The sequence below is a fragment of the Hylobates moloch genome, unplaced genomic scaffold (assembly GCF_009828535.3).
Source record: "Hylobates moloch isolate HMO894 unplaced genomic scaffold, HMol_V3 SCAFFOLD_12, whole genome shotgun sequence".
NCBI classification, from domain to species: Eukaryota; Metazoa; Chordata; class Mammalia; order Primates; family Hylobatidae; genus Hylobates; species Hylobates moloch.
The window spans coordinates 39,807,853-39,818,908 of NW_026652287.1; the positions used below are offsets into that span (position 1 = coordinate 39,807,853).

The following is an 11,056-nucleotide window of genomic DNA, read 5'->3' on the forward strand; positions in this document are numbered from 1 at the left end:
CTGGGCCCTATAGAGTACGTGCTCTTAAACTGCATGAGTTCTTAACTGCTGCAGCAAAAGATGACTGCAAACTCGGTGCGTTAAAACAACATATTTATTATCTTACAGTTCTGGAGATCAGATGTCTAAAATCAAGGTGTCAACAGGACTGTGTTCCCTTCTGGAGGAAGCAGATGAACCCATTTCCTCGCCTTTTTCAGTGTCTAGGAGGCGCCTGCATTCCTTGGCTTGTGGCCCCTTTCTTGGAATCACTGCAGTCTCTGCCTTTGTCACTGCATCTCCTTCTCTAACTCTGACCCTCCCACCTCTCTCTTATAAAGACCCCTGTGACGATATTGGGCATATCCAGATAATCCAAGATAATCTCCCCCATTTTAAGAGCCTTAATCCCACGCACAAAGTCCCTTTTGCCATGTGACAGAACATATCATATCCACAGGTCTTGAGGATTCGGATGTGCATACCTTTTTTTTTTTTTTTTTTTTGAGACAAGTCTCTCGCTCTGTCACCGAGGCTGGAATGCAGCGGTGCGATCTCAGTTTACTACAACCTCCACCTCCCGGGTTCAAGTGATTCTCCTGCCTCAGCCTCCCGAGTAGCTGGAATTACAGGTTCCCACCACCACGCCCAGCTAATTTTTGTATTTTTAGTAGAGACGGGGTTTTGCCAGGTTGGCCAGGCTGGTCTCGAACTCCTGACAAGTGATCCGTCTGCCTCGGCCTCCCAAAGTGCTGGGATGACAGGTGTGAGCCACCACGCCGGCTGGATGTGCCCATCTTTGAGGGGACCATGACTCAGCCGACTGCAGCATGCACATGCAGTCTCTCTGGCCATGCTCCTCCCTGCTTTAAATTCCTCTATGGCTCCTGTGGACCCCTGGATGAAGCCCCATATGCCTGCCTGTCCTTAGGCCTCTGCCAGCTTCTCTCACCCTCCTCCTGCCCCCTCCAGCCTTGCGGGCCATCCCAGCCTTCCCCGCCATGTTCATGTAACTTCCCCAGTCTGCAATGCCTCCCACTTCCTTCTTTGTCTGACTGGGCTATTTATTCATCTGGGCCCCAGCTATATTTGTTTCTGCTTACAGGAAGCCTTCACCCAGCCCTGTTCCCTGCCGCTGTCCCATGCTTGTGGTCTCCAGCGAGGAAGGCTTCTCCGAGCTCCAAAAGGCAATCTGAGTGCTCTAGTTGAAGGGCAGGTGGGTGGGGGGTGGAGACCCATCTTGGGAACCTGCCCTTAAGTGTGCACACAAGCAGATCTCCAATTCCTCAGTCGCCTCTCAAGATTCAGGGCTCGTTCCCTAGAAGTCAGGTTGAGGCTGTGCAGCTGGGTGCTGTGCCAAGCCACTGACACCTGCTATTGTATGTGATACTCAACAAACTTAGGAGGCCCCATGTTATATGCAAGGAAACAGAGACAGTAAGCCAGTGATCCAGGGTCACACAGCAAATGGCAACAGGCTGAGAGATTTGGTCCCAGGGAGTCTAGCTATGGAGCAGCAATGCATATAGTCAGTGTCTGGCTATGAGCTGAGTCTCCCACTCACTCATTAGCTGTGTGACCTCAAGGAGGTTTCTTACCCTCTCTGTGCCTCACAGGCTTTTTAAGAAATTAAAATCCACAGAAGCCTTAATATACAGTGTGGTGTAGCAATGGTTAGCTTCTATTATTATTATTTGTTTTTGAGATGGAGTCTTGCTCTGTTGCCCAGGCTGGAGTGCAATGGTACAATCTCTGCTCACTGCAACCTCTGCCTCCCTGGCTCAAGCAATTCTCCCATTTCAGACTCCTGAGTAGCTGGGATTACAGGCACCTGCCACCACACCGAGCAAATTTTTGCATTTTTAGTAGAGACAGGGTTTCACCATGTTGACCAGGCTGGTTTCAAACTCTTGATCTCAAAAGACCCGTCCGCCTTGGCCTCCCAAAGTGCTGGGATTACAAGCGTGAACCACCACGCCCAGCCTATTCTTTCTTTTCCTCTGTAGCCTGAGCCACTTGGGGGCCTTCAAATCCCCGCTGCCCCCTCGCCCCCAGTTTTCATGCTTACGGTTCCCTCATCTGGGAATGAGTTCTTCTACCATGTTTCTACTGACCTGTCCTGGCCCCCAAGGCTGGGTCAGAGCCCTGCGCAGTTCCCGTCACGGTGCTGACGACCCAGTGATGGTACTGCCAGGTGACATGTCCCTCTGCCTGACCCCCACCCTGGGCACTGGGAGCTCCTTGAGGGCTGTGACCAGGTGGGTCTTGGTGACCGCTCCGTCCCAGAGCCTGGCTTTGGGCCCTGCATGCAGCGGTTGCTGAACATTTATTGAATATGCAAAGACACGGACCCTGTGTCCGCCCCCCGCCCCACACAGCGAAAACAGGTTTCTACATTGTAAACACAACCTCCGTGTACACCCCAACCCCCAAAAAGGCAAGACACCGGCGTAGCCAAACAGATTGGTCATTATTGTACACATAGCTGGAAGGCAGCGGTGGTCCCAGGGTGAGGACAGGGCTGCCCAATACTTGGGGGAGGAAGGGGCTCTTCTTCCAAATGGGCTTGTCCGGGAACTGGGGTCCCGGGGAGCTGGGCGCCTGGTCCACATGGACCCCCTCCACCTCCCCACATACGCTGTGGAAGAAGGGCAGGAGTGAGAAATGCTGGGGGAGGAGGACCCTTTGGTCTGAGATGTGGAGGTGATCATAACAGTTCCCGCCCGCTGGCTGTTTTGTTGACTTTGGAGAGGCCTTCCCGGAACCCAGAGTCCGTCATTCTGGGGGCAGACAGCAAGGAGGCGTCCAGCGTTGCAGGGCAGCAGGCCCCACCCACTCTACCCGGAACCACTCAGGCCCCGCCCCCCCAACCACAGCAGCCCTGGCCTTGCCCACTCTACCCCAGACTCACCCAGGCCGCACCCACCTCACTCCCACGGCAGCGCTGGCCCTACCCTTCTACCGCAACCACCTAGGCCCCGCCCCCAGCAGCCCTGGCCCCACCCACTCTACCCGTAACCACTCAGGCCCCGCCCACCTTACGCCCACAGCAGCCCAGGCCCCACCCGTTCTACCCGAACTACCTAGGCCCCGCCCACCCCCGCCCCCAGAGCAGCCCTGGGTGTCTCCCTAGCAGCCCTAACCCCACCCCTAGCTCAGCCTGGCCTTAGGTACTCCACAGCTGCCCTGGCTGCCCCCCATCTCCCCTCCATCCCTCCTCAACAGCAGGCTCTGTCCTAACACTGCCCCCAGGGCTGCTACAGTCCCTCCCCCCTGCCCACCCTGCCCTTAGAGCTGCCCACCCCCTACTCCATCCCCAGAGCCGCCGGCCCTGCCCATGGTGCCCGGCTCACATTTGCTCCATCTGAACATCCTCCTCGTCCTCCTGGGACAGCTGCAGGTACGGGTTGTTCCCTGTGGGCTGGAACTTGTAGCCCGTGAGCACGAAGAAGGCCAGGGTGGAGCCCTCCACCAAGAGCTGGGGAACAGGGCAGAGTGGAGGCGTCAGGCGCACCCCCACCCCCACTGTGACCGCCCTCCCGTCCCACCTGGGCCTCGGGCTCACCTGGTACAGCCACTGCCACTGAAAGGGCACAGCCACCTGCAGCAGGATGGCGATGATGCGGGTGAAGTAGACGTAGCAGATGACCTGCAGGGGTGCGAGCAGGCGTGGGGCCAGGACTGTAGGAGCATGGGCAGGCATGTGGCTGGACTGCAGGACTGCGGGCTGGGGAGCCTGGATGGGGGCCTTGGGATGGGGCAGCAGCTGAGGGGCTGGGGTGGGTGTGCAGCAGGCCAGTAATCCCCCCCAAACTCGCTGTGAGCGAGGCGGACTCCTACCATGACATAGTAATGCCGGAACAGCTTCAGCTTGGCCAGGTTCACCGCCACTGAGGGTGGGCACAGAGAGGGTGGTCAGGGGAGACTGAGGGTGGGAGGAAGGGGAGGGGGCTGGGGGCTGGGAGAGGTGACAAACAGAACATCTGAGGGAGTGTCCAAGGAGCAGAAAGTCTGGAGGGGACATTAGGTGGGGCAGAAAGGCCGAAGGGGGAGATCAGAGAGGAGGGAAGGGCCACCCAACAGGCAGAGAGGCCAGATAGAGGCATTCGGGGGAAAGAGAGGCCAGACTGGGGCGTGCAGGGAGGCAGAGGCCTGGGGGCTGGGCAGAGAGGCCAGGAGGGGCATCTAAGGGGCAGAAAGAAGGGCCCGGGGCAGGAAGGGGGCCATGAGCAGAGGACCCGCAGGCGCAGGGCCTCACCCTTCCCGTCTGTGCCAGACGCGTCCTGGAGATGCCGGATGGACCTGGGACAAGTGGAGGACACGGGGTGCGGTCAGCGCGGACATCGCCCACGTGCACAGGGCAGAGCCTTAGCCTGGGGGCAGGGTCCTCACCAGACTACGGGGAACAGGATGGCGCCGCAGCAGATGAGGTCCACCAGGAACAAAATCTCCTTCCACAGCACATAGTCGCTGGCGCCCTCCTCGCGGGACTCGATGACGATGTAGGCCACGTTGGCCAGGACCTGCGCAGGCGGCGGGGGTGGGTGGGCACTGCCTGGCACGCTCCCCTCTGCCCCCACCGCCCTGTGCAGCCCTCCCCGCCCTGCTCCGGAGGCTGCTCCATACGCACCTGCATGGGGATCACGATCCCAAAGACCCTCTTCTCCTTATCCGACAGGACGTACTTGATGAAGGCCCAGCCTGAGCCGATCAGAGCGATGGTGATGAAGAGGAGGGCGCCCTTCAGCCTGAAGGAGCAGGGGAGGGCGTGATGATGAGGTGGGGGGCCCACCCTCCCCTGCCCGCCTCCCCCCAGCTGCCCAGCAGAGTGGGGAACACTCACAGGTGTGCGATGTAGTACATGACGGCAAGGCCTTCGATGGGGTGGCCCTGGCTGTTGATGAAGTAGTAGTTGATCTGGGGGTGGACGGACAGACGGACAGTGAGGCGCACAGAGGGGTGGGAGGCTGGTGGTGGTGGTGGGGGGATTAGGAACACGGACCGTCACCATCAGATGGGTGGTCAGAAAGTTGAATAATGAGGACGGTGGGTGGGACTCAAAACTGGTAATTGGGGCTGAAAAAATGGAGGGAAGTCACAGTTGGAGGGGTGAATGGTTGGACAATCAATGAGACGGACAGTCACAGCTGAACCAAGGGACAGTGGTGGACAGAGCTGCCCAGCAGGACTGGCGGACAGAGGGGACGGGCGGCTGGCCACACTGGTAAAATGGGTGGACACGTGGATAGCTGGCGGATGGCCCTCCCACAAGCCCAGGGTCTGCAGAGATTTGGGGGATGGCCCGGATGGTCTCTTCCTTTCAGCCCACCCCCCGCTGCTCCCCGGTCCAAGACTCTCACGCTGTGGAAGAGGAGAGAGATGCTCTTGGTGAAGGCCAAGGCCGCCATGAGCCAGTGGATCTTGAAGACGCTGTACCTGGTGGGAGGGTCACGGAGAGATGGGGGGGAGGGGCATCAGCAGGGCATAGGGATGGGGGTCTGGTGAAGGGACGTGGGGGACACCCAGGGGCAGGGGCATTACGTGTTCCTGCAGAGGATGGACACCCAGAAGATGCCGGCGGCCAGGAAGCAGGCGGACATGACCATGTAGAGCTTGAAAAGGGGCATCTCCGCCGCCGACAGGAAGCCATCGGGGTTCTTCTCCCGGATCATCACCTGCGGAGGGGGCAGTGGTGGGCGGCGGTGGCAGGGGCACAGCCTGACCGCTGGCCTGGGAGAGCAGCGAGTGGGGGTCTCCAGCTCTCTCACTTTCTACTGGGCCACTCATCCACTCTGAGCCTCAGTTGGCCCCATCTCTCAAATGGGTGTAACAGCTCCTACTTCGCACCTGGGAGGGCTGGGAGAAGCTAAGCGGGGCGAGGCGCTCCAGGCCCGCAGTGGCCTGCAGGGGGCGCTCCCTGGCCCTGCTGCCCTCTCCTCTGCTCACCGTGATGTCGAATGGATGCTCCTTTCCTGGTACTGAATTGTTGCAGTTGTGGAAGTTCAGGCTGTACTGGCCTTCTTCCGCCTGAGAGCCGATCACCACGTGGAACTGGGCGGAGGGGGAGAGGAGGGCTCAGCCTAGGGGACCCGTGTTCTGGGGCGACAATCAGCTTGGGGGTCCCGTGGTCTGGGGCGACGGTAGGGCTGCAGGAGGGCTCAGCTTGCGGGTCCTGTGCTCTGGGGTGATGGTAGGGCCACAGGAAGGCTCAGCTTGGGGTCCCGTGCTCTGGGATGACGGTAGGGCCACAGGAAGGCTCAGCTTGGGGGTCCCGTGCTCTGGGGTGACGGTAGGGCCACAGGAAGGCTCAGCTTGGGGTCCCGTGCTCTGGGGTGACGGTAGGGCCACAGGAAGGCTCAGCTTGGGGTCCCGTGCTCTGGGGTGACGGTAGGGCCGCAGGCGCTGCAAACACTCACACTGAAGTTGTAGGAGTTGTTGAGGTGGCTCAGGCCCAACACGAGGTCCTTGTCCTTCCCGCTAGGACCCTGAAGGGACAGAGCCCCTCCATCAGCTGGTTCTGGGTCCCCGCAGGGCCCTGGGGTGTGCGTCTTCCCTCCTGCCCTGCCTCCCTGAAACCTGAATCACTGCGGGTGTTGACTTGGGCTTGCTGGCTGCAGAGGCCCCTCCTGTAAGAGACCGGGCAGTGATTTTAAGAGCTAGATGGATAGAGGGGCAGTGGGAAAATGGGATGGAGGGTGCAAAGGGCAGACCTGCCCATCCACCCCCGTCTGCACAGCCAGCCTGACTCACCGCCATCCACCTTGCGGGGGACTGTGGCCTGTGGCTTCGGGAGCCCTGGTTCCGAGGGTGCTTCCGGGAGGAGCCCGGGAAAGATAAACAACGTCTTCTGCTCTCCATACTTCCGCACCTGGACCCTGGGGTGAGGTTGGGGTGGGGCATGAGGCTGGGGTTCTGAACCTGGCTCAGGTACTCGCAAAGGACTCAGTGGCCTCTGGGACCCTCTGCGTGTCCTCCCTGAGGGGCGGGGTCCAGCTGAGTCAGTTATCACTGAGTTTCAGCCTTTGGTTCCCACCGGTCAAGGCGGCTGCCGCCTTCCTGTGCTGCCTGCATCAGCAATTATTTGTCATTTCCCATGACATTAATCTACTCTTTTTCTCTTTTCTTTAGAGACAGGGTCTTGCTCTGTCGCCCAAGCTGGAGTGCTGTGGTGCCATCACAGCTCACTGCAGCCTCGAATTCCTGGGATCAGGCAATCCTCCCACCTCAGCCTCCGGATTAGATGGGACCACAGGCGCACACCACCACACTTGGCTAATTTTTAAATTTTCTATAGAGACAGGGGTCTCCCTATGTTACCCAGGCTGGTCTCGAACTCTTGGCTTCAAGTGATCCTCCTGGCTCAGCCAGCCTCCCAAAGCACTGGAATTAATGGCATGAGCCACCGTGGCCAGCCCTACTTTATTATTATTATTATTATTTTGAGACAGGCTCTTGATCTGTCGTCCAGGCTGGAGTGCAGCAGTGCAAACTTGGCTAACTGCAACCTCCACCTCCCCAGCTCAGGAGATCCTCTCACCTCAGCTTCCAGAGTAGCTGGGACTACAGGTGTGCACCACCACGCCTGGCTAATTCCTGTACATTTTTTGTTTTTTTAGTAAAGAAAAGGTTTTGCCATGTTGCCCAGGCTGGTCTACAATTCCTGAGCCCAAGCAATCCGTTTGCCTCAGCCTCCCAAAGTACTGGAATTACAGGCACAAGCCACTGCCTGGCCCTAAGTATATTATTCAAAAAGAAAACATTTTATCTACAGAAAAGCAACATGGTTTTGTCACTCTGGCCCCAGAATCCCAATTCCTGGGACTCAGTTTTCTTGTCTGAAGAGCCGAGATGATCACAGGATAAGGAATGGATGAGTTAATGTGTTAAAGCTCCGGGACACCGGAAGCACTCAATATGTGTGAACAATTGTTATTCATTCTCACAACAACCCTCTGTATCCGGGTCTTCTGCCCTGAGACACCAACACCCGCTGAGTCCCTCTCTCCTTCCTTCTAACAATCAGAAGACTTGAAGGCAAAACTAAAAAGTAAGTGGCTTTCTCTCTCTGCTTCTCATCCCACCCGATCAGCCCAGGTGCCTGTGGGCATCACACCAGGGAAACGCAGATGAAGGATCTGAGCGACCCCCGGTCCCCAACTCACTGCAGATCCTTCGTGTTGATGAGAAACAGGACCAGGAAACTGCTACTGTTTTTCTGGAGAGGGCAGTCCTGGAAATCCCGGGTCTGAGGGGTGGGCAGGAGGCAGTCTTGGTTACTCCTCTCCTGGTCCAGCTCCACCCTGTCTCCCTCCCTGTCCACCCACGGGATCTTCCGGCTCCTGCCTCTGACAAAGAACAGGGGCCCTTGGGTTACAGGTGCAGAGGACAGACCCTACCCCCTCCCTCCAGCCCCTTCTCCCGTCTTCCCCATTCCCTCCACTCACTGAATAGGAGTGAATTCTGCCAGATCGAACCCGGCTGAGACTGAACCCCACCTGGTGGGTGGGAAAAAAAAAGGGGGGAGGGTGTGAGGGACAGTAGAGACCTCCCAGCTATCCCTTTCAGTAGCAATAGAAACCTCACCTCACATTTACTGAACACCTAACATGTGCTAGATCCCACACCCTCTCTCTTTTTCTTTTTTACAGTTGGGGTGGTGGGTGGACCTCATTCTGTTTCTCAAGCTGGAATACAGTGGCAGGATCATAGCTCACTACAGCCTCGAACTCCCGGGTTCAAACGATCCTCTCACCTCAGCCTCCCGACTGGCTGGGACTACAGGCACACCTCACCACGCCCGGCTAATTTTAAAAACTTTTTGTAGAGACGGGGGTTCTCACTACGTTGCCCAGGCTGGTCTTGAACTCCTGGCCTCAGGCAATCCTCCCACCTTGGCCTCCCAAAGTGCTAGGACTACAAAGCCTGAGCCACCGCGCCCCGCCTGTCCCCCAAGTCTTAAGAAAAGTGCCTAGCACATCCTGTGTAAGACATCATTACTCCCAGTTACAGATGACGAAACAGGCTCAGAGAGATCACGGGACTTGTACAAGATCACATGGGTAGCGGCAGAGCTGGGAACCCAGAACCGGGGGATTGCACCATGTTCTCCTCCAGCAAACTCCTCAAGGTCCCTCACCAGCAGAGACTTCTCTTCTGCCTCCCGGAGGCCCAGCCGCAGGAGGCTCAACTCCACCTCCAGGGAGCCATTGGTGTAGAAACCGAAGCTGTTCAGTTGGATGTCTGCTCGCTTCTCCCCCTGCCGGAGACCAAGGAGGCACAGGCAGTTCAGACCTCTTTCCGCCTGCCCAGCCCCAGGGGTCTGGCACGAGGACCTCCAGAAGGGCCTCCTGGTACCCCTCTATTTAGGACAGGCCCAGAGGATGACAAGAGAAAGTTGAGAGACTTCCTCCCTGCAGGGAAAGGGTGGCCCTGCATTCTGCGACCTCTGTTCTGACAGCCCAGGAATAGAGATCCTGGGGCACCTGGAAGTCTCCCCGTTGGGGTGGGCACCACCCGGAGAACAGTTATTCACCTCGGCGTGCCTGGCCTTCACCTCCCCGAAGAACTTTTAGATTCCAGTTGAGCTCCCAGCAACATTTCAACGGAACCCCCCAAATCCCATTACGTGCCCAGAGGACCCCACTCTATAGCCCCCCAGGACCCCGCTGTGCGGCTCCAGGGTCTCTAGCGCCCCAAAAGTGATTCCAATAATTTAAAGGACTAAGACCCAGTGTGGGGAGGGGGGTGTAGGGCCCAAGAGATGGAGCCCCGCCCCCGAAGGGAGGGGGCCGACCCCAGCGAGGCTGGCCCGGCAACTCCATCCGGAGGACCGAAGGGGATCCCGGGACTAGACCACTCCGGGCCCGGAAACGGGGGGCGCCGGACCACTCCACCGCGTCGGGGGCGGGGGAGGGCGGACGAGACCACTCCAAGCCAGGGGGGCTTCTCCGAGACAAAGTTGCGCCCGCGACCCCAGACCCTCGCGCGGCGGGCCTCACCGTCAGCGCCAGCCGGTGGATGCGCCCGGAGCAGCCACCCAACAGCAGCAGCAGAAGTAGCCGCTGCCCCCACTCCGCGGGGCTCCCGCGGCCGAGCCCCCTCCTCTCGCTCACTGCCATCTCTGGAGCCACCGCCTCCCCGACTCCGCCTCTGGCGCCCAAGCCCGCCCACCGATGAGCCAATCGCAGCACGGCGGGGCCCGGCGCTTCGGGATTTCCAGTCCGCCAACCATCAGCAATTGCCTCTCCGCAAGCCCGCCTGCTTACGTCACCCGATGGACAGCACCGGTTCCGAATGGGAGTGCCGATAACGCTTAACCGCCGGGCTCACTCTTACCAATCGCTATAAAGATTGTCCGGATGTGATTTAATGAGCAGTTTATCTAACCAATTGTCATGGATCTGATATCCGGCCCTTGAAGCGGAATTTCTCCACCCACTCTTAACGGTCCGGAACTACATTACCCAGAGTGCAGCGGCCGCAGACAAGGTCCACAAAGCATTAAATAAACTACATTTCCCAGTATCCCCAAGGACGGACTTCCTCTTCTTGCCCCAGGGATGTGGCTCCCAGCCAGAGCTCAGGCTTTTGGTAAACACACGCATCTGTTCAGGCCTGACCTGTTTTCCTAATCTTCCTGGTCCACAGAGAGGCCTAAAGCTGGCCTCAGGTTAAAGTTTGACCCTAGGATGACCTATGACCCCAGGCTGAGACCCCAGCCTTAGGCTAAGCCTTTTATTCCAGAGTGAGGCAATTGGAGCCCCACCCCCAGATTCCAGGCTAGACCGGACTCCAGGCTGAACTCTGACCCCAGGTGAACTCCCTCTCTCCAAGTTGAGTCCTAACTTCATCTTGAAACTCTGACACCCCCTCGTCCCCCACACCACACACTGAGGCTTAATCTCTGGTTTAGGCCACCGATCTGGACTAGCCCTGACTCCAGATTGGACCTGACCCCTTACCGGGTTGCTAATCCTTCTGGTTAAGCCTCTGGCCTCAGTTTGAGACCCTATCCCCACGGTGGTGCTGACCTGGGCTGAACCCCAATTCCAGTTTGAGTCTCTGAGCAGAGGTGAAC

The 11,056-nt window shown here is 58.3% G+C and overlaps 1 protein-coding gene across 3 annotated transcripts; it reads right to left on the reverse strand.

The window, feature by feature from the left end:
* Positions 1 to 2,298: 2,298 nt before the first annotated feature.
* On the reverse strand, positions 2,299 to 10,246 carry GPR108 (G protein-coupled receptor 108). 3 transcript variants are annotated; one of them, XM_032169440.2, is made up of 18 exons: positions 9,978 to 10,246; positions 9,116 to 9,235; positions 8,424 to 8,474; positions 8,142 to 8,224; positions 6,730 to 6,854; positions 6,556 to 6,605; positions 6,396 to 6,464; positions 5,926 to 6,030; positions 5,521 to 5,654; positions 5,340 to 5,415; positions 4,823 to 4,896; positions 4,610 to 4,727; positions 4,372 to 4,502; positions 4,238 to 4,281; positions 3,820 to 3,869; positions 3,545 to 3,628; positions 3,333 to 3,457; positions 2,299 to 2,759 (listed from the first exon to the last, which is right to left on the reverse strand). In XM_032169440.2, the coding sequence occupies exons 1-18, from the start codon at positions 10,095 to 10,097 to the stop codon at positions 2,687 to 2,689; spliced, it is 1,632 nt and encodes a 543-aa protein (XP_032025331.1). In that variant the 5' UTR covers positions 10,098 to 10,246; the 3' UTR covers positions 2,299 to 2,686. The 3 variants fall into 3 exon arrangements, with proteins under 3 accessions (XP_032025331.1, XP_032025336.1, XP_058281369.1); XM_032169445.2 differs by lacking the exon at positions 9,978 to 10,246 and adding an exon at positions 9,512 to 9,765; XM_058425386.1 differs by lacking the exons at positions 6,556 to 6,605; positions 9,116 to 9,235; positions 9,978 to 10,246 and having other exon boundaries at positions 2,449 to 2,759; positions 8,424 to 8,467.
* Positions 10,247 to 11,056: the final 810 nt, after the last annotated feature.

What these genes read in the sequence shown, in the direction of transcription:
- GPR108 (XM_032169440.2), bottom strand. Translation starts at nt 10,097, where the DNA reads ATGGCAGTGAGCGAGAGGAGGGGGCTCGGCCGCGGGAGCCCCGCGGAG. An exon ending in ACAACTCCTACAACTTCAGT is followed by an intron (nt 6,031 to 6,395) that starts GTGAGTGTTTGC and finishes CCCTCCGCCCAG; the next exon opens with TTCCACGTGGTGATCGGCTC. An exon ending in ATCCTGTTCCCCGTAGTCTG is followed by an intron (nt 4,282 to 4,371) that starts GTGAGGACCCTG and finishes CACTTGTCCCAG; the next exon opens with GTCCATCCGGCATCTCCAGG.